At 38.4% G+C, this 19,952-nt stretch overlaps 1 protein-coding gene across 3 annotated transcripts in view; it reads left to right on the top strand.

Moving 5' to 3' along the window:
• The window catches only part of LOC148944301 (uncharacterized), a 149,441-nt gene that overhangs the window by 70,177 nt on the left and 59,312 nt on the right, over positions 1-19,952 (top strand). For all 3 annotated transcript variants that reach the window (XM_089099777.1, XM_089099778.1, XM_089099779.1), the window contains one exon: positions 4,858-5,056. In XM_089099777.1, coding sequence (XP_088955903.1) covers positions 4,858-5,056 — 199 coding nt within the window. The remainder of the gene's footprint in view (positions 1-4,857; positions 5,057-19,952) is intronic.

The following is a 19,952-nucleotide window of genomic DNA, read 5'->3' as shown; positions in this document are numbered from 1 at the left end:
GGGGGTTTGTAATCCTCAAAGACCTGATTTCCAGAACTTTTTACTACGTTGAACAAAATGGCTATCTAAAAATTTTGATTGGATGTGTTTGGGGAAATGGTGGGCGTGACAGGGGGTTTAGTTACCATCCAATCACTTTCGGCTATTAAAAAGGGCACTAGCCCTCTCAATTTCCAATTGAATGAGCCCCTTTTGAAGTTTTTACGACAACACTATCTATAAAAACCTTATATGCCCCTTGGGCATAACTTACAACCTCTGCCCTGGGGGCTCTGGGGGGTTTGTCATCCTCAAATACGTAATTTCTAAAACTTTCAACTACTTTGAAAAAAATGTCTATCTCAAAACTTTGATTGAATGTGTTTGGGGAAATAGTGGGCGTGAGAGGGGGGTCAGTTGCTCTCCATTCACTATCGACTATTATAAAGGGCACTAGCCATTTCAATTTCCAATCAAGTGAGCCCTTTTTGAAGTTTCTACGACAACACTTTCTATAAAGACCTTATATACCCCCAGGGCATAACTTATAACCCTTGTCCTGAGGACTCCTAGGGGGTTATCAGCCTCAAAGACATAATTCCCAGAACTTTCAACTACGTTTAACAAAATGGCTATCTCAAACTTTTTATAGGATGTGTTTGGGGAAATGGTGGGCGTGAGAGGGGGGTTAGTTACCATCCAATCACTTTCGGCTATTAAAAAGGGCACTAGCCCTCTCAATTTCCAATTAAATGAGCCTCTTTTGAAGTTTCTACGACAACACTATCTATAAAAACCTTATACGCACCTTGGGCATAACTTACAACCTCTGCCCTGGGGGCTCTGGGGGTTTTGTCATCCACAAATACGTAATTTCTAAAACTTTCAACTACTTTGAACAAAATGGCTATCTCAAAACTTTAATTGAATGTGTTTGGGGAAATAGGGGGCGTGAGAGGGGGGTCAGTTGCTCTCCAATCATTTTCGACTATTAAAAGGGGCACAAGCCCTTTCAATTTCTAATCAAATGAGCCCTTCTTGAAATTTCCACGACAACACTTTCTATAAAAACCTTATATACCCCCAGGGTATAAGTTATAACCCTTGCCCTGAGGGCTCCTAGGGGGTTATCAGCCTCAAAGACATAATTCCCAGAACTTTCAACTACGTTTGACAAAATGGCTATCTAAAAATTTCGATTGGATGTGTTTGGGGAAATGGTGGGCGTGAGAGGGGGGTTAGTTGCCCTTCAATCACTTTCGACAATAAAAAGGGCACTAGCCCTTTCAATTTCCAATCGAATGAGCCATTTTGGATGTTTCTACAACATGGCTTTCTATAAAAAAAACGTTATAAGCCCCCAGGGCTACACTTACAACCCTTGCCCTGAGGGCTGTGGAGGGTTGTCATCCTCAAAGACATAATTTCTAGAACTTTCAACTACGTTGAAAAAAATGGCTATCTCAAAATTTTGATTGTACTTGTCTGGGGAAATGGTGGGCGTGAGAAGGGGTTAGTTGCTTTCCAATCATTTTCAACTATTAAAAAGGGCACTAGCCATTTCAATTTCCAATCGACTGAGCCCATTTTGAAGTTTCTACGACAACGCTTTCTGTAAAAACCTTATATGCCCCCAGATCATAACTTACAACCCTTGCTCTGAGGGCTGTGGGGGAGTTATCATCCTCAAAGACCTAATTTGCAAATTTTCAACTACGTTGAACAAAATGGCTATCTAAAATTTGAATTGGATGTGTTTGGGGAAAAGGTGAGCGTGAGAGGGGGGTTAGTTGCGATCCAATCACTTTCGACTTTCAAAAATAACATGGCTTTCTATAATAAACGTTATATGCCCCCAGGGTTTAACTTACAACCCGTGCTCCGAGGGAGGTGGGGGGTTGTCATCCTCATGGAGATAATTTCCAGAACTTTCAACAACGTTGAAAAAAATGGCTGTCTCAAAATTTGGGTTGCATTTATCTGAAGAAATAGTGGGCGTAAGAGAGAGTTAGTTGCCCTAGGATTATTTTTAATTATTAAAAAGGGCACTAGCCATTTCAATTTCGAATCTAATGAGCCCTTTTTGAAGTTTCTACAACAACACGTTCTATTAAATCTTATATGCCCCCAGATCATAACTTACAACCCTTGCTCTGAGGGCTGTGGGGGAGTTATCATCCTCAAAGACCTAATTTGCAAAACCTTGTACTACGTTGAACAAAATGGCTATCTAAAATTTGAATTGGATGTGTTTGGGGAAAAGGTGAGCGTGAGAGGGGGTTAGTTGCGATCCAATCACTTTCGACTTTCAAAAAGGGCACTAGCCCTTTGAATTTCCAATCGAATTTGCCCCTTTTCAAGTTTTTACGACAGATATTTCAATAAATTCCTTATATGTTCCCAGGCCATAACTTACAACCCTTGCCCTGAGGGATGGGGGGGGGGTTGTCATCCTCAAAGACCTAATTTCCAGAACTTTCTGCTACGTTGAACAAAATGGCTATCTGAAAATTTTGATTGGATGTGTTGGGGGGAATGAGGGGCGTGAGAGGGGGGTTAGTTACCCTCCAATCACTTTCGACGCTATCTATAAAAACCTTATCTGCTCCCAGGGCATAACTTACAACCTTTGCCCTAGGGGCTCTGGGGGGTTTTTCATTCTCAAATACATAATTTCCAGAACTTTAAACTACGATGAAAAAAATCGCCATCTCAAAACTTTGATTGAATGTGTTTGTTGAAATTGTGGGCGTGAGAGGGGGGTTAATTACTCCTTACTCACTTTCGACTATTAAAAAGGGCACTAGCCCTTTTAATTTCCAATCAATTGAGCCCTTTTTGAAATTTCTACCACAACTTTCTATATAAACCTTATATGCCCCCAGTTCATAACTTACAACCCTTGCACTATGGGCTCTGGGGGGGTTATCATTCTAAAAGACCAAATTTTCAGATTTTTCAACTACCTTGAACAAAATGGATATCTCAAAATTTTGATCGGATAGATTTTGGAAATGGCGGACGTAATAGGGGAGCTACTTTCCCTCCGACCCCTTTTGACTATTAAGAAGGGCACTAGTACTTTCCTTTTTCAATCGAATGAACCCTTTTTGAAGTTTCTACAACACCGCTTTCTATAAAAACCTTATATGCCCTAAGGGCATAACTTACAACCCTTGCCCTTAGGGCTGTGGGGGGGGGTTGTCATCCTTAAAGACCTAATTTCTAAAACTTTCAACTACGTTGGATAAAATGGCTATCTAAAAATTTTGATTGGCTGTGTTTGGGGAAAACTTGGGCGTGAGAGGGGGGTTAGTTGCCCTCAAATCACTTTCGACTATTAAAAAGGGCACTAGCCCTTTGAACTTGGCACTAGCCAATCGAAGGAGCCCTTTTTCAAGTTCCTACGACAAAGATTTCAATAAAAACCTTGTATGCCCCCAGGGCATGACTCATAACCTTTGTCCTGAAGACTGGGGGGGGGGATGTCCTGCTCAAAGGTATAATTTCCAGAACTTTCAACTGCGTGGAAAAAAATGGCTATCTCAAAATATTGATTGGATCTTTTTGGGGAAATGGTGGGCGTGGAAGGGGTGTTAGTTGCCTTCTAATCACTTTCGACTATTAAAAAGGGCACTAGCAATTTCAATTTCCAAGCGAATGAGCCCTTTTCGAAGTTTCTACGACAACGCTTTCAAAAAAAACTTATATGTCCCCAGGGCATAAATTACAACCCTTGTTCTTAGGGCTGTGGGGGTTGTCATCCTCAAAGACTTAATATTCAGAACTTTCAACTACGTTGAGCAAAATTGCTATCTCATAATTTTGATTGGATGTCTTTGGGGAAAAGGTGGGCGTGAAAGGTTGGTTAGTTGACCTCCAATCACTTTCGACTAGTAAAAAGGGCACCAGCCCTTTGAATATCGAATCGGATGAGCCTTGCTTGAAGTTTCTACGACAACGCTCTCTATAAATACCTTATATGCCCCCAGGGCATAACTTACAATTTTTGCCCTGAGGGCTGTGGGGAAGTGTCCTCCTCAAAAACATAATTTCTATCTGGAAATTAACTACGCTGAACAAAATGGCTATCTCAAAGTTTTGATTAGATTTGTTTCGGGAAATGGTGGGCGTGGAAGGGGTGTTAATTGCCTTACAATCACTTTCGACTATTAAAAGGGCACAAGCCACTCCACTTTTCAATTGAATGAGCCCTTCTCGAAGTTTCTATGACAACTTTTTAGATACGAAGTAACCTGCTCTAAAGAAAAGAAAAATAATACATTGTGCCAACATCGTTCTTATATGCCCCCAGGGAATAAATTAAAACCCCTTCCCTGACGGCTGTGGGGAAGTGTCCTCCTCAAAAATATATTTTCTATTTGGAAATCAACTACGCCGAACAAAATGGCTATGTCAAATTTTTGATTGGATGCATTTGGGGAAATGGTGGGCGTGGAAGGGCTGTTAGCTGCCTTCCAGTCACTTTCGACTATTAAAAAGGGCACACGCCACTCCAATTTCCAATCGAATGAGCCCTTTTCGAAGTTTCTACGACAGCTCCTTCGATATGAAGTGCCCTGGTCTAAAGGAAAAAAAAAAATAATACTTTATGCCAACATTGTTCTTTACTTAGGCAGCGTGACTGCGCTGTCTATGAAAGAGGAAGAAGAATAAGTCGTATTTGACTCTTCCGTTAATTTTTTCACTTTGCCAGTTCACTAACTAAAGATTTTGATTGGGCTCGTCTTCTTCTTTTCAAAATATAAGTTAACGAAATTTGTAGTTCGACTCCCTGTTCAATCTCTGACAGAGAGGCTTTTTCAGTAGCATTTAAAGTGCCGATAATGGCAAACAAAATAACCAGTAATTTTTCAGAGAGAAAGAAGAATCCGAAGCAATCAGTGAACGCCGAGGCACTCAATTCTGCGAAAAATATCCAAATAAGCGACAAGACAAGCGATGAAAAAGAAGAAAAAGATGAAGGAAGGTCTGGAACATCATCTGCAGTTTTACCTCCCGGTATTATGATGGATGCACGGCGCACTATATGGAAATGCAAACGCTGTTCATTCAAGTAAGTCAACTTCTGCTCTTTTGCTTTGCATTGTGTTTTTAGCTACTCCTTCGAAAATCTTAATGAAGATAGTTTAATTAGTTTTGTATTGTATGTTTCCTTCTAGATTCTTCACATACTCTAAAATTTACTTGGGGGAAGGGATTGTACCTGGGAAAACACATTTGTGCACCCCTCAAGTGTCACAAAAGCTCATGTTCGCACGATTTACCCGATGTTCTTTTTTGCTAAACAATCACTGTTTTGAATGGAAACGTTATATTGTTCTGACACATTTTGAGCTCCTTTCCAACCAGGTTTGCTACTTGCCCATTGAGAGTGACTCCAAATGGGCTCCCTTCTGGGAGTGACTTTTAGGTTTACTCCTATCTAAGTTTAGGTTTCTTTAAATAAAATCGAAAAATTACCAGGCTGCACCCAAGGGTTACAAAAATGTGTTACGCCGCAAAATTACGCGCTTTTATTTTTTCATGTCAGTACTACATACCGAGTACATTCGGCATTTTCATGCTACAAACAAAACACAACCAAAAATAAAGAACAAAAGCGAACAGGAATAAAATTAATAAAAAAAAGTCAATAATAGCCATTCTTTGTCAATAATGAATGTATATGGAGGGAAATGATCTCCCAAAGGACTAGGAAATCATCATTGCTTTCTATTATAACATTGTAACTTAATTAGAACGTAATAAAATACAATGATTGAAAAAATAAAAATAAAAAAAACCTAGACTCATAATAAAATATACAGAAATATAAACATTTTTCCATGCGGGGAACAGAGCTCAAAGGACTGGGAGAAAACCAGCAGTATTTAGTCTCAAGTTTCCAGTTTTATCGTTTTACGCAGTTTCGTGGTGATTTATCGCTTGATCTGAACACCCTTTAATTTTTAACACAACAAGGTATGACATCTGTACTCTACGTGTTTAAAGGTCAGGCAGCTAGAGGGACATTTTGTTTTGCCAGATCTTTGAGGCACCTTTTTAATTTAGTGACATCCCGTTCTCAATCTAGTAGAATCCGTATTTGGGTTGAATGTTACGTTATTTAATGGCGCGGAGGAAATTTTTGACAGTAACGTAGGCAATGCCTAGTAGACTTGAGCTAAATATAGAATTTTACGTTACGCAAGTTTATGCTACGTTATATAAAGGTCAACATGGTAGTAGTCGTAATTTCTGGGTGTGCAACTAATGGATTTTAAAAATAAATTAAGTTTTCCTAGAAAACCTTTTACGCTTAATTAGAGCTTGATCTTCAACCAATTCCACGATTTAATTTTCAATAGGTTTCTTATGATGATTATGATGATTTTAGACGATGGCTCTGATGGCTTTATGGATTTTCAAATTAGCCTAGTGAAAAAGGACTTGTTCAAATATGAAAGGTTAAACATATACGTCACGTACCTTCACGTGACCACTTAGCGTAGAAAATTACGTACGGATTTTGGAAGCCGTTCTTACCTAGTAACCAGTTCTTTGACATCAAAAACACACATCTATCTACCTTTTATTCTTGCTAAGGCTTAGACTGTGGAAACACTTGAACATCCTGCAGAATGTCATCAGCAGGATTTCCATTTACATTGGGTGAAACTCTTCAGTGAAGGATGCATTCTGTTCAGACATGTAATTTGTTTTGCCCTATAAATTCCTTCAGTTCGAAGGAAAAATTGTTCCAAGGCGCAAACTACACATTTAGAAATACTATATCTTTTATACAATATCTTTTATACAATACAATATGTTTTATTTTGTCAATTTTTTTTCTTTACATATCTAAATATTAAATATGAGCTCGTTAAAAAACTTTAACGTTTAAGAAGATATTGATTTTGAAATTGAAAGAATTGATATTGAAATTGAGATTGATATTGAAAGAATAGGGTTTTCCTTTCACTGGATATAGTTCTTATACAACCCTAAAGTAGGAATTTAAATAACATCTATTTGAAAACCCTTTCGCCCCTTAAGGAAAGCCTTGACTGACTTCTTTCTTACATTTACGATTTCGTGCTTTCCCTTAGTATTTAAATAAACGACTAGAGGATGACACTTTTTTAAGAAGAAGAAGAAGAATCTTAGCAATTAGCAAGCTGATACGCCAAATTATAAAACAGAAATAATAAGGTTACTTCCTGGGAAAGCCAGCAAGATAGGAACGCGAGAGAAGTAATGTTGATTGTGCCCTTTACGCCAGCTGTTCGGTCTGGTTTCTCGGTTGATGGCACATGTACCTAGGTGTAGGAAGTTCTACCAGAGAATTTGAGACGGAGGTCAGCACTCTGTCCATTTAAGACAAATTAAAAAAATAATTACGAAGCAAATTTAAGATATAAAGTCCAGATTCCTATTGCTATTTTTAAAAATTCTTTTATTTGTTTATCTTCACTGCTCATAATAAAGACTGATTCTACCTTCCACTAAATAAATGAACACTTTGTTAAAGTAAATTTGATAAAGTGAACCTAATTGTTATGGTCGAATGAATCCCTGGGCAGAAAGGGGAGTACCATTTTGGAGGGCCTTGTTTGTGCTAATTGTGCGTCTCCTGAACAGGATTATTCTTAGAGGCAAAGAAATTCCCATTTGTTGAGTATATCTCCTGTTCTGTTAGTTTGAATATGAGTGTGCTGTGGGTGTACTGATTAAGTCTTATAAAAACCAAACTGAATTAACTGAAAGTGTTTTTTATGTTGCATGCAGACATTTTTTTTTAAACGTTAAATGACTAATATTTAGATTCAGAGGCGTCCCGAGGGGGGAGGGACTGGCGCCCCCCCTCAACTTTTTTATATTTGCCAGAAATTTTGCAAAATCGGCCGAAATTTAGCAAAATTCTTGATTTCTGCAGAAAATTAGGCATAAATCGGTAGCAATTCGGTAAAATTTAAAAAGATTCCCCCCCCCCAACAAAATGAGCCTCAGGACGCCCCTGCTTATGTTAGCTCCTCCTCTACTCATTTTGTTCTCACTTTCGTTCTTTCGCTAGATATTAAATAAAACGATATCTTGTGGTCTTTTTTTAGTTTCTACTCCTCTCCTAAGCTTGAATTTATACGTCATTATTTCTCTACGATTTTCCATATGAAGAATTTTTCATCTGTGAAAATTCGTTTTTAGTTGTGCTTTGTTAATAATAAAGTTTCTCTCAGATTCATGGTGTAAAACATAAATCTGGGGTTAAATCATGAAGCGCGGTATTTGCTTGCTCAAAAAGTTGTATTGTTTGTTAGAGTTCAAGGACGAATCTACAGTCAAAACTATTATTTTTGTGTAATTAAAGTATTTCCAAGCTCTGTTTCAAAATTTCTGTTTCTGTCTCATTTTTCTTTTTTTAATCTTCTTCTTTTAGTCTGTGAATTTAGGCACATCAGTTTTCAAAATTTTGCATGGTCGACACCAATAGAATAAAATTCAAATTCAAATTAATTTATTTAGCATATAATACACCAATAGAATATCTTGTTTAAGTGATTTTTTGCCCGTGTTTTTAAGCCCTTTTTGTATAGAATATTTTACCCTGGGCTTTGGGTCCATTCCTTAAAGTGTCACCCACCTAGCTTAAAAACTTTCAGTTCTAAAGGGGGCGAAGATTGAAGCTTGAAAACTGCTCCTCGAGTCCCAGTTCTGGCTATAGATGCAATCTTGAAAGTTATATTCCCCTATCTCGCTAACTGACTGGGCTGGCGAAAAGTCACTCCTTCCCATTTTGTAAAAGGTTCAATTCTGCATTAATGATGTACGGTAAATGGCTTCAGTTCCTTTGTCTATAATCAACATATCTATATATAAACCTTTTAGGCATGGCGCCAAATTATAAAAGTGTAGGGGGAGGCAATGATTTTTCTTCAACTTATTTTGTTAATAAAGATACCCAAAAAAATAATGTATTTTTCAAACCCTAGGCGGAAGGCCGTTTCCAAGATTCTTGTTCAGGGGGAGGGATTTTTTGTGTGTGTGTGTGGGGGGGGGGGGTGTTACTAAAAAAACTACAAAAAAACAAATAAAAGATTTGTTTGCATGCATTTTTGTTACGTTTTTACGAGCTGGACAAACATTGGGGGGGGGGGTTAAACCCCAAACTTTCTTGGATACGGCCTTGTCTTGAGGGAGGGGGCATCTTTTCCTCTTCTTTTTCAACGAAAACTTCAAAAATGTGTTTTCTGCTCTAATTGGGAACCCTGGCTTTATTCTTATTATAGCAGGGTAGAGATATCTCCTTCTTTGAGAAAAGAGGGAGAAGAAAACAAAGAACCTGGTTCAGAATGTTCTTTTTCTGTGTTCAGATAAGCTTCGTATATGAAGTATTCTACTATCACTGCTGGTTTTAGTAAGGTTAAAGAACTTTAACCAATTCAGAAAAGAAACCGAAAGCTGGAGCAGATTTAATTGATTATTTATTCTGAAAGGTGTATTGTCTCAGACATGATGCAGAGTCAAAATGAGATATCCATCTTCTCTTCTGAGTTCTAAAAACCAATTGTTGCGTTGAGTACGTGACATTAATGTTGAAATGTTTGTTGTATAATTTTCTGCTCCTAACTAGATGAATTTCGTAAATTAGGATGCGCGTTGCTTACTGAAACATCGGACTTAGTACCCAGTTCCGTTTCACATCAATAAATATAGATAAGTTAAACATTTTCATGAAGATTGTTGCATTAGAAACTGGATTGAAAAGTCCATTTTGTTGGCAGTTTTTCCCAGTCAACAACGCAGGTAGAATTATTTGGGCTAAAGGTCGTGTATTAAAATAAATTAAAGAGATGTTTTTCCAAGTTCATTGTTTGATTTAGAAAAAGATTAACATTAAAGAAAAAACCTTGCATTTATGTATCGGTTTTTACTAAGATAAAAACACAGGAACTTTGTTAGAGGAATCGGATTTCCCCAAGTAAATGAAAATTAATGTTTCTTCGTTTCTGTAACATCGGCGTTAGTTGAAAGGACAGGGGGAATGCGCCCTCTTCCTAGGTTTTTACGCTGCTCCTTGATTTGGAAAATTCCTTTTTTCGGCATTTCACATTGGAAAAAAAAATTGAAAAGCAACAAATTTGCCATACCCTAGATATTGGAAATACACTCTATCACCCGGTTAAAATTATGAGAATTGACGCCACTGCTCTGTACCAGCCAGGCAAAACTCAGATATACCCCTCCCCCTCCCTCCCAATATGGCTGATTCGCTCTTTTAATTCCACTGATTCCTTGATGAGTTTTAGCTAAATCATTATTTTTGCATAAATTACTAAAAAATGATAGTAATAAAATCATAGGAGTTTTGTCATATCCGGTTTTTTTCATTCGTAGAAAAAAAGCCAAGAGGTCGAAAAAAAACATGGCATTGCTATACTGACCCCCCCCCCTCCCGTTCCTGCAACCCCTTATCAAAAAACGAATAGATCCCACCGTTGTTTTTTCCATATCTTTCTACAGTTTTTGTATAATTCATCTGGTTTTTGGTGCTTGTAACACCATATCATATAATTCCAGGCTCTCCTTTCTCTAATGAATGCAGATTTTTAAGGTTCCTTCCTTTAATGAAAATTCCTGAGTATGTGGCAGGACGAAAAATAGTCCTTTTTTCTTGCAGATTCCAAAAGTATTGTGTTATATGGGGAAAATTTAAGAATTATGGCGTTACCCGCATCTACCCAATTACCCTCAGAAAAACGAGGTAACCCCCATAGATGCAATACTAGAATAGTTTATAATAACGATTGATTTTCCTGGACTAGATATATATATTTACGTTCGAATTCCCGACTGTTTGCTGACATGACTTGTAAAATAGGCTTTTGAATCGTGACCCTTATCAAAACTCTTTTCAAAGAGCCAAACCTTTCAATAATAAGCCATAGACCACAATTTTAATTGTTTCCACGATTTTCTATTTAGGAATGACTTCGAATTAAATATTTTCTTGAAGGACTAGAAATGAAACATTAGTAAGACTATAAACAGCAAAAATAAAGAACAACAGCAATAACTAAAAGAATGAAAGATTTGTGATGAGCAAGGAAGTCTTCAGGGCAATGAAATGCATGAATATGACGCAAGTTTTCGAGGCAAATTTTTTAAGCGTTTCAAGGATCAAAAATCGAAAATTTGTAACAAACGATTATTCTGAATAACTATTTTATTTTAGAATGGAGACATAGGCACCTACGTGGAGATTGGTCTTGAGAAATCTCAAATTTTGGTCATCGTTAACGTTTTTTCCCTATTTCTTAAATTCTTCCTATGATTCGCTTTATCTGCTGTTTCGGACGAATCTATAAGCAAGTTCTGTGTATTTTATTTTTAGGACGTAACATTCTTAAAATGATAAAGGATTATGTCGGCTATTTGTTTCTGGAAAGTAATCTTTTAGCCAGTATAATTAATCATCTTTTTCTTTATCTTCTTATTGTAAATTTTTCAAAGTTAAAGTATTACTACTACTACTACTAACAACCACCGCAGCAACAAGCCGCCTAAGGTCAACACAGTCACGGACGCTTCTCCTCCATCCGAGTCAATTCAAAGCCTCCTTTTTACATCCTCCCAGTAAGTTTCCATTTCCTTTAAATCTCTCTTTATGACGTCCTGCAACCCCACACGGGGACGACCTGCTTTCTGTTTAGCCGTAGATGGTTGGCCGAAAAGGACAATCTTCGGCAATCTGTCATCCTTTATCCGCACAATGTGCCCTAGCCATCTCAACCTTTCTTTCATTATATCCCTAGAAAGCGGGATTGAACCAAATTTTTCGTACAGCCTATCGTTGGAAAAACGGTCAGTCAGCCTGGTACCCAGAACAATCCTTAAGCAATTTCTCTGGAAAACATCTAGCAAATTTTCATCCGCTTTTCGGAACGTCCATGCTTCAGAGCCGTATTTGACCACTGTCATCACTGTAGCTTCTAATATTCTAATCTTGGTTTGCAGACTTGTCTTCCTATTCTTCCAGACTTTTTTAAACTGTGAAAAAACACCCTGAGCCTTGGCTATTCTATATTGACCATTTTCACTGCTCCCACCATCTTTACTAATAATACTACCAGGGTAAGTGAAGCTGCCCACCTGATCAATCTTTTCAGTGTCCGATGTCACCTTTTCATCTTCACTAATTCCTAGCCTTATTGACTTTTTATTATTAACATTAATTTTTAAAGCTATTCTAGAACCCTGAACTTGCACAACTTCTAAAACTTCATTCATTTTGGTCAAGCTTTCATCTAGGATGCTTAAATCATTAGCATAATGCCACTCCAGAAAGCTTTTTCCTCTCCATCTGATTATGTCGTCTCCCATTGCCTTTCCTCTGCTCCTTAAGTCTAATTCCATCAAAATAAGCCATACAAAGGGAGATAGAACACAACCCTGATTAACTCCAGATTTAATACAAAACCAGCTGCTAACCACATTGCCTACCTTAACCGCAGCAGTGTTATTCTCGTACATAGCACTTATCGCTTAAATGTGTATGTCTGGAGTACTATACATGAATAAAACCTTTACTAAAGCTCTTTTGTCAATAGCCTCGCATGCCTGAACAGGTTCCATAATACTGAAGGACATGGGTGATGAACAAATGTTGCAATTCTTAATTATTAATTAATGTAGGGACATTTGGTTGACACACCTTCTACTCCATCCAAGAACGCACCGTTCTCCTCTTAAATCCTTGTCTGCTGCATCTCTCAGTCTAAGAAGTATCATATTACTAAGTCATTTACTACCTAAAGAGACCAGACAAATGCCTCGATAATTACCACATTCACTTTTATCACCTTTCTTATAAAGTGGCTTAATTAAGGTTTTCCTAAAATCGTTAGGTACTTCCCTTTTTTCGAAAATCAAATTCATAATCTTCAGTAACTTATTTCTAACCTCAGACCCACCATATTTAAGAAACTCATTTACCACCCTATCAGCACCTGGAGCCTTATTATTCTTTAATCCTTTTATTACTGTTACTAATTCCTCCTCACAAAACAAATCTTGCTTCACATCCAAGGTATCACAAACTCTTTCATCTTCCCCTATATTTTTTCCTGCAACATCTATCTCGGTTTAGCAAATTCTCAAAATGTTCGGCCCATCTCTCTTTAGTTTTTTTCCTTATCGCTAATTGTGACCCCATTCCTATCTTTAACTGGGCCAAGTCCGGATTGACTACTACCTCTAAATTTGTTAACGTGCCAGTACAATATTTTACTATTATGCCGTCTAGCTGCATCTTCCAGATCCTCGGCAATTTTATCCATTTAAAGTATTGTTAGTAAGCAATACTTTAACAAAGTTAAAGTATTGTTAGTAAGTAAGATTTTTTAAGCGATTTTAAAGCTTGGCTGCGGCAATACAATCCTATTTTTTGTTAATTTAAAAGAAGTTAAGCCCAATTTTATACGTGTATTTCGACTAGCATAATTTAGTTCCAGTCGTAAAATATCGCCGCAGCGCCACAGTTGATATCCAACATCTCTCAGTTAATTACTAGAGAGCATAATTTACAAAACTTTAGCAGCATTTATTTAATAGTAAAGCACCTGTCCTGAGGACAGGGGTTCGAGTCCTGGTGTCACTGGCCCTTTGGTTTAGGGTCAATGGTTTGACTGTGTCAGCTCAGAGTCTTCCCAGCTCTAAATGGGTACCTCGAGAAATCTGGGGGGAAAACACGGGAAGCTTCGGATTATTCGCTCCCAACCACGCGTTGCACTCTCGGATGAAGGCAGTAAATCAGGACATCAGTACCTGCGCAACGCAGACCATTGCTCAGCAGCATCGGATGATTCGCTCCCAACCACGCAGTGCACTCTCGGCTGAAGGCAGTAAATCAGGACATCAGTACCTGCGCAACGCAGACTATTGCTCAGCATGTGAAAAAGTTTTTTTTTTAAGCACCTACCCATTTAAAAAAACTAGTTTCAAAAACACTTACTTAGAAGAATAAATTAAGGCTTTTATAGTCTACAAAATATGTGCACACTACTAGTAATTCCAGGAGTGAAATCAACCTTATCAAATTCATGTTTTAAGCGGGCGAAATGTTTTAGCCATATATTGTCCCTCAATCCCGAACATGAGTTTATTGTGATGGATCTCTTGTACATTTGATTTATAGCAGTAGTAGGTTTACCCAAGGGTTTTTCTCGTCCAGTGACCTTATATATATATATATATATATATATATATATATATATATATATATATATATAAGTAGAATGGCCTTATTGACTCGTGTCACCCACCCCTGCTGCCATCTACAATTTAGTTTAATGCTGACGGGACATAATTTATTCAAGGATTATCGATCGAGTCTAATGGGTGTGTGTCAAGGTCAATCGATCTGTTGTTGTTGTTGTTTGGTCACGTGCTAATGACATGAGGGGTGTTTTACATAATCGATGGGGGAATTATTGATTCACGTGCGTGGGTATTACGCGACATAATTTATTCAAGGATTATCGATCGAGTCTAATGTGGGTGTGTCAAGGTCAATCGATCTGTTGTTGTTGTTGTTTGGTCACGTGCGAATGACATGAGGGGTGATTTACATAATCGATGGGGGAATTTTATTGATTCACAAGCAGAGCACCTGTGAACTTGATTTAGATAATCGCTACGGGAAATTGTTGAGTCACGACGGTGGGAATGATAAAACATTAAGGCTTATTTATTCTTCGGCCTGAAGACTTTTTGACTTATGATAAATTGATGTATTGTGTTAGTTTTTGCTATCTTCACATGAGAAATTGATTTTACATAATCGCTAGAGGACATTATTGATTCACGAAGGGGAGAATTAAGAAACATTAAGGCTTCTTTAATCTTAGGTCTGAGGGATAAACATTCTTTAGGACAGAGAGAAAATTAATATTCTATTTTTAAATAGGGCTTCATTGATCTTTAGTGTCAGGAATCATAATTGACATCACATGTTATCTTGGAATTATGCGGGAGTCTAAAGAGATAGAAATTCTATTTTTAAATACGGCTTCACGGAGCTTTAAGTCGGAGAGATAAATTGATATTCTAACGAAACCCTAATAGTTTAGCTAGGAAAATTTATGAGATGAAGAGATTAACGTAGGAAAGGGTTTCCTAGAAATTTGAAATGCGTTAGCGCAGAGATGCCAAACAAAAGGAACACGCTGAAATTACGTTTAGGGATTATTTGGGTGAAACTGTTTTATCTATTTTATGGGATTATTTTGGCGAAACAGTTTGAGCCATTTGAAAGAAGATTTTAAGAAAGGTTTTAGAAGAGAATTTGAGGGTGAAACTCTGTGGTCGTTATAATACACAATTTCCATTTGAACAGTGTTATGAGGTCCCCTACCCCCACCCCAAATGGTTACAAACCCCCACCCCCACCCCGAAGGAAGCCCCCGGTACTCAAAGGTCCCCCAAGCTCCCAAAGAGCCCCAGCCCCCCAAACGCCCTTCTCAGACCCTCAAAGGCCCTCCTCTGGTCCTCAAAGGGCCCCCGGACCCCCAAAGGGCCCCCGGACCACAGAGGCCCTCCCCCGGTCCTCAATGGTCCCCCGGGCTCCCAAAGAGCCACCGGCGCCCCCAAAGGCCCACCCAGACCCCCAAAGGCCATCCCCGGGCCCCCCAAAGGACCATCGAGCTCCCAAAGGACCAACGGGGTCCCAACGGCCCTACACCGGCCCCAATGGTCTCCCAAGGTCCCATAGAGCCCCAGCCCCCCAAACGCCCGCCTCAGACCCTCAAAGGACATCCCCGGGGCCCCCCCCCAAAGGCCCATCGAGCACCCAAAGGACCAACGGGTCCCAAAGGCCCACCACCCGTCCCCAAATGTCCCCCAGGCACCCAAAGGCCCTCCCTGTGCCACAAAGGCCCCCCAAGCTCCCAAAGGACCACCGGCGCCCCCAAAGGCCCACCCAGACCCCCCAAGGACACCCCCGGGCCCCCCAAAGGCCCATCGAGCTCCCAAAGGACCAACGGACCCCCAAAGGCCCTCCCCCGGCCCCCAAATGTCCCTCCGGACCCCCAAAGGCCCTCCCTGTGCCCCAAAGGCCCCCCGGTCCCCAAATGTCCCGCCGGACCCCCCCCGGGCCGCCCGGGGCGCGCCCCCCCCCCGTGCACCCGTCTTTCGTTGATGTGTGTTGTCTGAAACCTATGATTTGGGATGTGTAGTTTGCTACTTCAGGCTTTTCTGAGCTAAGGTTTCATAGTATTTCCTAGGTGAATGTTGTCTGAAACCAATAGTTTGGGATGTGTAGTTTGCTATTTTTGACTTTTCTGAGCTAGGTTTCTTAGTCTTTCATTGGTGTATGTTGACTGAAACCGATGATTTGGGATATGTAGTTTGCTATTTTTGACTTTTCTGAGCTGGATTTCTTAGTCTTTCATAGGTGTGTGTTGTCTGAAACCTATGATTTGGGATGGGTGGATTGCTACTCTTGACTTTTCTGAGCTGGATTTCTTAGCCTTTCATAGGTGTTTGTTGTCTGAAAGCTATAGTTTGGGATGACTAGTTTGCTGTTTTTGACTTTTCTGAGCTAGGTTTCTTAGCCGTTCATAGGTGAGTGTTGTCTGAAACCTATGATTTGGGATATGTAATTTGTTATTTCCGACTTTTCATAACCTGATTTCTTAGTCTTTCGTAGGTGTGTGGTGTCCGATACCGATTATTAAGGATGTGTTTGTTGCTATTTTCTGACATTTCTGAACTGGGTTTCTTAGACATTCATAGGTGAGTGTTGACTGAACCCTGTGATTTGGGAGGGTTAATTTTCTATTTTTTAAATTTATGAGCAGGATTTCTTAGTCATTCGTAGGTGTGTGTTGACTGAAGCCTATGATTTGGGAGGTGTAGTTTGCTTTTTGGACTTTTCAGAGCTAGGATTCTTAGTCACTCATAGGTGTTTGTTGTCTGAAACTGTGAGTTTGGGATGAGTAGTTGGCTATTTCAGACTTTTCTGAGCTAAGCTTTCTTAGTATTTTGTAGGTGAATGCTGTCTGAAACCTATAGTTTGGGATATGTAAATTACTATTTCGGGGTTTTCAGAGTTGGATTTCTTAGTCTTTCATAGGCGTGTGGTGTCTGAAGCCTATTATTTGAGATGTGTAATTTGCTATTTTCGACTTTTCTTAGCTAGGTTTCTTAGTCTTTCATAGGTATGTGTTGTCAGAACAGTTTGATTTGGGATGTGTAGTTTGCTATTTAAGGCTTTTCTGAGCTAAGTTTTTCTAGTATTTCGTAAGTGAATGTTGTCTGAAACCAATAGTTTGGGATGAGTAGTTTGCTATTTTGACTTTTCTGAACTAGGTTTCTTAGTCTTTCGTTGGTTTGTGTTGACTGAAACCTATGATTTGGGATATGTAGTTTGCTATTTTTGACTTGTCTGAGCTGGATTTCTTAGTCTTTCCTAGGTGTTTGTTGTCTGAAACCTATGATTTGGGATGTGTTGATTGCTACTTTTGACTTTTCTTAGCTGGATTTCTTAGACTTTCATAGGTGTTTGTTGTCTGAAACCTATAGTTTGGGATGACTAGTTTGGTATTTTTGATTTTTCTGAGCTATCTTTCTTAGCCGTTCATAGGTGAGTGTTGTCTGAAACATATGATTTGGGATATGTAATTTGCTATTTTTGACCTTTCATAACCGGATTTTTTAGTCTTTCATAGGTTTTTGTTGTCTGAAACCTATGATTTGGGGTGAGTGGGTTGCTATTTTTTGACTTTTCTGAGCAGGATTTCTTAGCCATTCGTAGGTGTGTGTTGACTGAAACCTATGATTTGGGATGGTTAATTTGCTATTTTTGACTTTTCTGAGCTAGATTTCTTAGCCTTTCATAGGTGTGTTCTTTCAGAAAATTATGATTAGGGAGATATAGTTTGCTTTTTGGACTTTTCAGATATAGTATTCTTAGTCACTCATAGGTGTTTGTTGTCTGAAACTTCGAGTTTGGGATGAGTACTTGGCTATTTCAGACTTTTCTAAGCTAAGGTTTCTTAGTATTTCGTAGGTGAATGCTGTCTGAAACTTATGATTTGGGATATGTAAATTACTATTTCGGGCTTTTCTGAGGTGGATTTCTTAGTCTTTCATAGGTGTGTGTTGTCTGAAACCTATGATTTGGGATGGTTGGATTGCTACTTTTGACTTTTCTGAGATTGATTTCTTAGCCTTTCATAGGTGTTTGTTGTCTGAAACCTATAGTTTGGGATGACTAGTTTGCTATTTTTGACTTTTCTGAGCTAGTTTTCTTAGACGTTCATAGTTGAATGTTGTCTGAAACCTATGATTTGGGATATGTAAATTACTATTTCGTGCTTTTCTAAGATAGATTTCTTAGTCTTTCATCGGTGTTTGTTGTCTGAAAGATATGATTTGGGATGGATGGATTGCTACTTTTGACTTTTCTGATCTAGATTTCTTAGTCTTTCTTTGGTGTTTGTTGTCTGAAACATATGAATTGGGATGACTTGTTTGCTATTTTTGTCTTTTCTGAGCTAGATTTCTTAGCCTTTCATAGGTGTGTCCTTTCAGAAACCTATGATTTGGGTTATGTAGTTTGCTATTTTTGACTTTTCTGGGCTGGATTTATTAGCCTTTCATAGGTGTGTGTTGACTGAAACCTATTATTGAGATGAGTGGTTTTCTATTTTTTTATTTTATGAGCTAGTTTTATTCACACAAAAACTTACACACACACACACACACACACACACGAAAACTTACACACACACACACGTCAAAACTTACACACACAAAAGCTTAGACACACAAAAACTTACACACACACACACACACACAAAAACTTACACCCACACTCAAAAACTTACATCCACACTAAAAAAATTACATGCAAACAAAAACTTATATGTACACAAAAAATGACACACACACAAAAACTTACACACACACACAAAAACTTACAAACACACAAAAAAAATAACACACACACATGAAAACTAATGCACACACACACACACACACACACACACACACACACACACACATACACACAAAATACTAACACAAGCACACGAAAAATAACTTTCACAAAAAATCTTAAATTCACACAAAAACTTACACACACACAAAATCTTACACTCACACACAAAAACTTACACACACACACGAAAACTTACACACACACACTAAAACTTACAAACACACACACACAAAAACTAACCCACCCACACATTAAAAATTACACACACACACACGAAAACTTACACACACACATTCAAAAACTTACACTCACACAAAAACTTACACACACACACACACACAAAAACTTACACATGCACACGAAAACTTACATGCACACAAAAACTTACATGCACACAAAAACTTACACACAAACAAACACACACAAACATACAAACACACACACACACAAACACACAAACACAAACAAACACACACACACAAACACACACACACACACACACACAAAAAAAAACACAAAACTCAAACACAAACACACACACACACAAAAACTTACACACTCACCCAAAAAGTTACACACACACAAAAACTTACACACACACACACACAAAAAAAACTTACACATGCACACGAAAACTTACATGCACACAAAAACTTACATGCACACAAAAACTTACACACACACACACACACACACACACACACACACACACACACAAAACACACACACACACACACACACAAAACTCACACACACACACACAATAAAAATAAAATACACACGCAAAAAATTGCACACACAAAAAAAATAACACACAAACAAACAAAAAAAAAACTTACAATAGAACACAAAAAAAACAAACACACACACGCACAAAAACTAAAAAACACACACGCACAAAAACTAACAAAAACACACACAAACACAAACACAAAAACAAAACTAAAACACACACAAAAGAACACACACA

This window comes from Artemia sp. Qi Xiang Cuo, chromosome 14, assembly GCF_049724085.1.
Source record: "Artemia sp. Qi Xiang Cuo chromosome 14, ASM4972408v1, whole genome shotgun sequence".
Classification (NCBI taxonomy): Eukaryota; Metazoa; Arthropoda; class Branchiopoda; order Anostraca; family Artemiidae; genus Artemia; species Artemia sp. Qi Xiang Cuo.
The sequence above is the reverse complement of the archived record's forward strand: the minus strand, read 5'-3'. Positions and strand labels throughout refer to the sequence as shown.